Raw genomic sequence first — 485 nt, 5'->3', positions numbered from 1 at the left:
GGAGATGGCCTTGGGGACGGGGGGCTTGGGCGCCGCGTCGAGGCCGCGCGACGAGCCGATCGCGAGGAGCAGCGCGAGGGGCAGCGCGAGGAACCGCCATCGGGCTCGAGCGGCGGCCATCGCTGCTCCTCGTCTCCCCTATCAATTCGACCGGATTACTTGCCGCTCCTTCTGCGAGGAAGAGGGGGAGAAAAGAAACGGAACTCTCTGGAGGAAGGGGACGGAGCTCGGGCGGTATGTATAGTTGCGGGCCCGCGTAGGGCTGCGTCTACGTGGAGTTTTCCAAGGGCGGGCCCGTTCTGGATTGGCCGGTTAATGACGTGGAGGTACGTGTCGAGGACAAATCACAGACGGCATCACAGGATTGCGTGGACGAGCGGTTGGATTTCGAAGCGGCCCCGGTACGCACCTTAGATAATTCACAGGGGTGAGTATATGCGCGTTTATATGAGCGCTTGTGTCTGTACTGATGTTCAAAAATTCTA

At 60.4% G+C, this 485-nt stretch overlaps 1 protein-coding gene across 8 annotated transcripts in view; it reads right to left on the bottom strand.

The window, feature by feature from the left end:
* LOC123070901 (uncharacterized) overlaps nt 1–220 on the bottom strand; it is a 6333-nt gene extending 6113 nt beyond the window's left edge. For all 8 annotated transcript variants that reach the window (XM_044494304.1, XM_044494309.1, XM_044494307.1 and 5 more), the window contains exon 1: nt 1–220. In XM_044494304.1, coding sequence (XP_044350239.1) covers nt 1–120 — 120 coding nt within the window. In that variant the 5' untranslated portion in view covers nt 121–220.
* Nucleotides 221–485: the final 265 nt, after the last annotated feature.

Source organism: Triticum aestivum, chromosome 3B, assembly GCF_018294505.1.
Source record: "Triticum aestivum cultivar Chinese Spring chromosome 3B, IWGSC CS RefSeq v2.1, whole genome shotgun sequence".
Classification (NCBI taxonomy): Eukaryota; Viridiplantae; Streptophyta; class Magnoliopsida; order Poales; family Poaceae; genus Triticum; species Triticum aestivum.
Note: the sequence above shows the minus strand (reverse complement) of the source record. Positions and strands in the feature narration are given on the sequence as shown.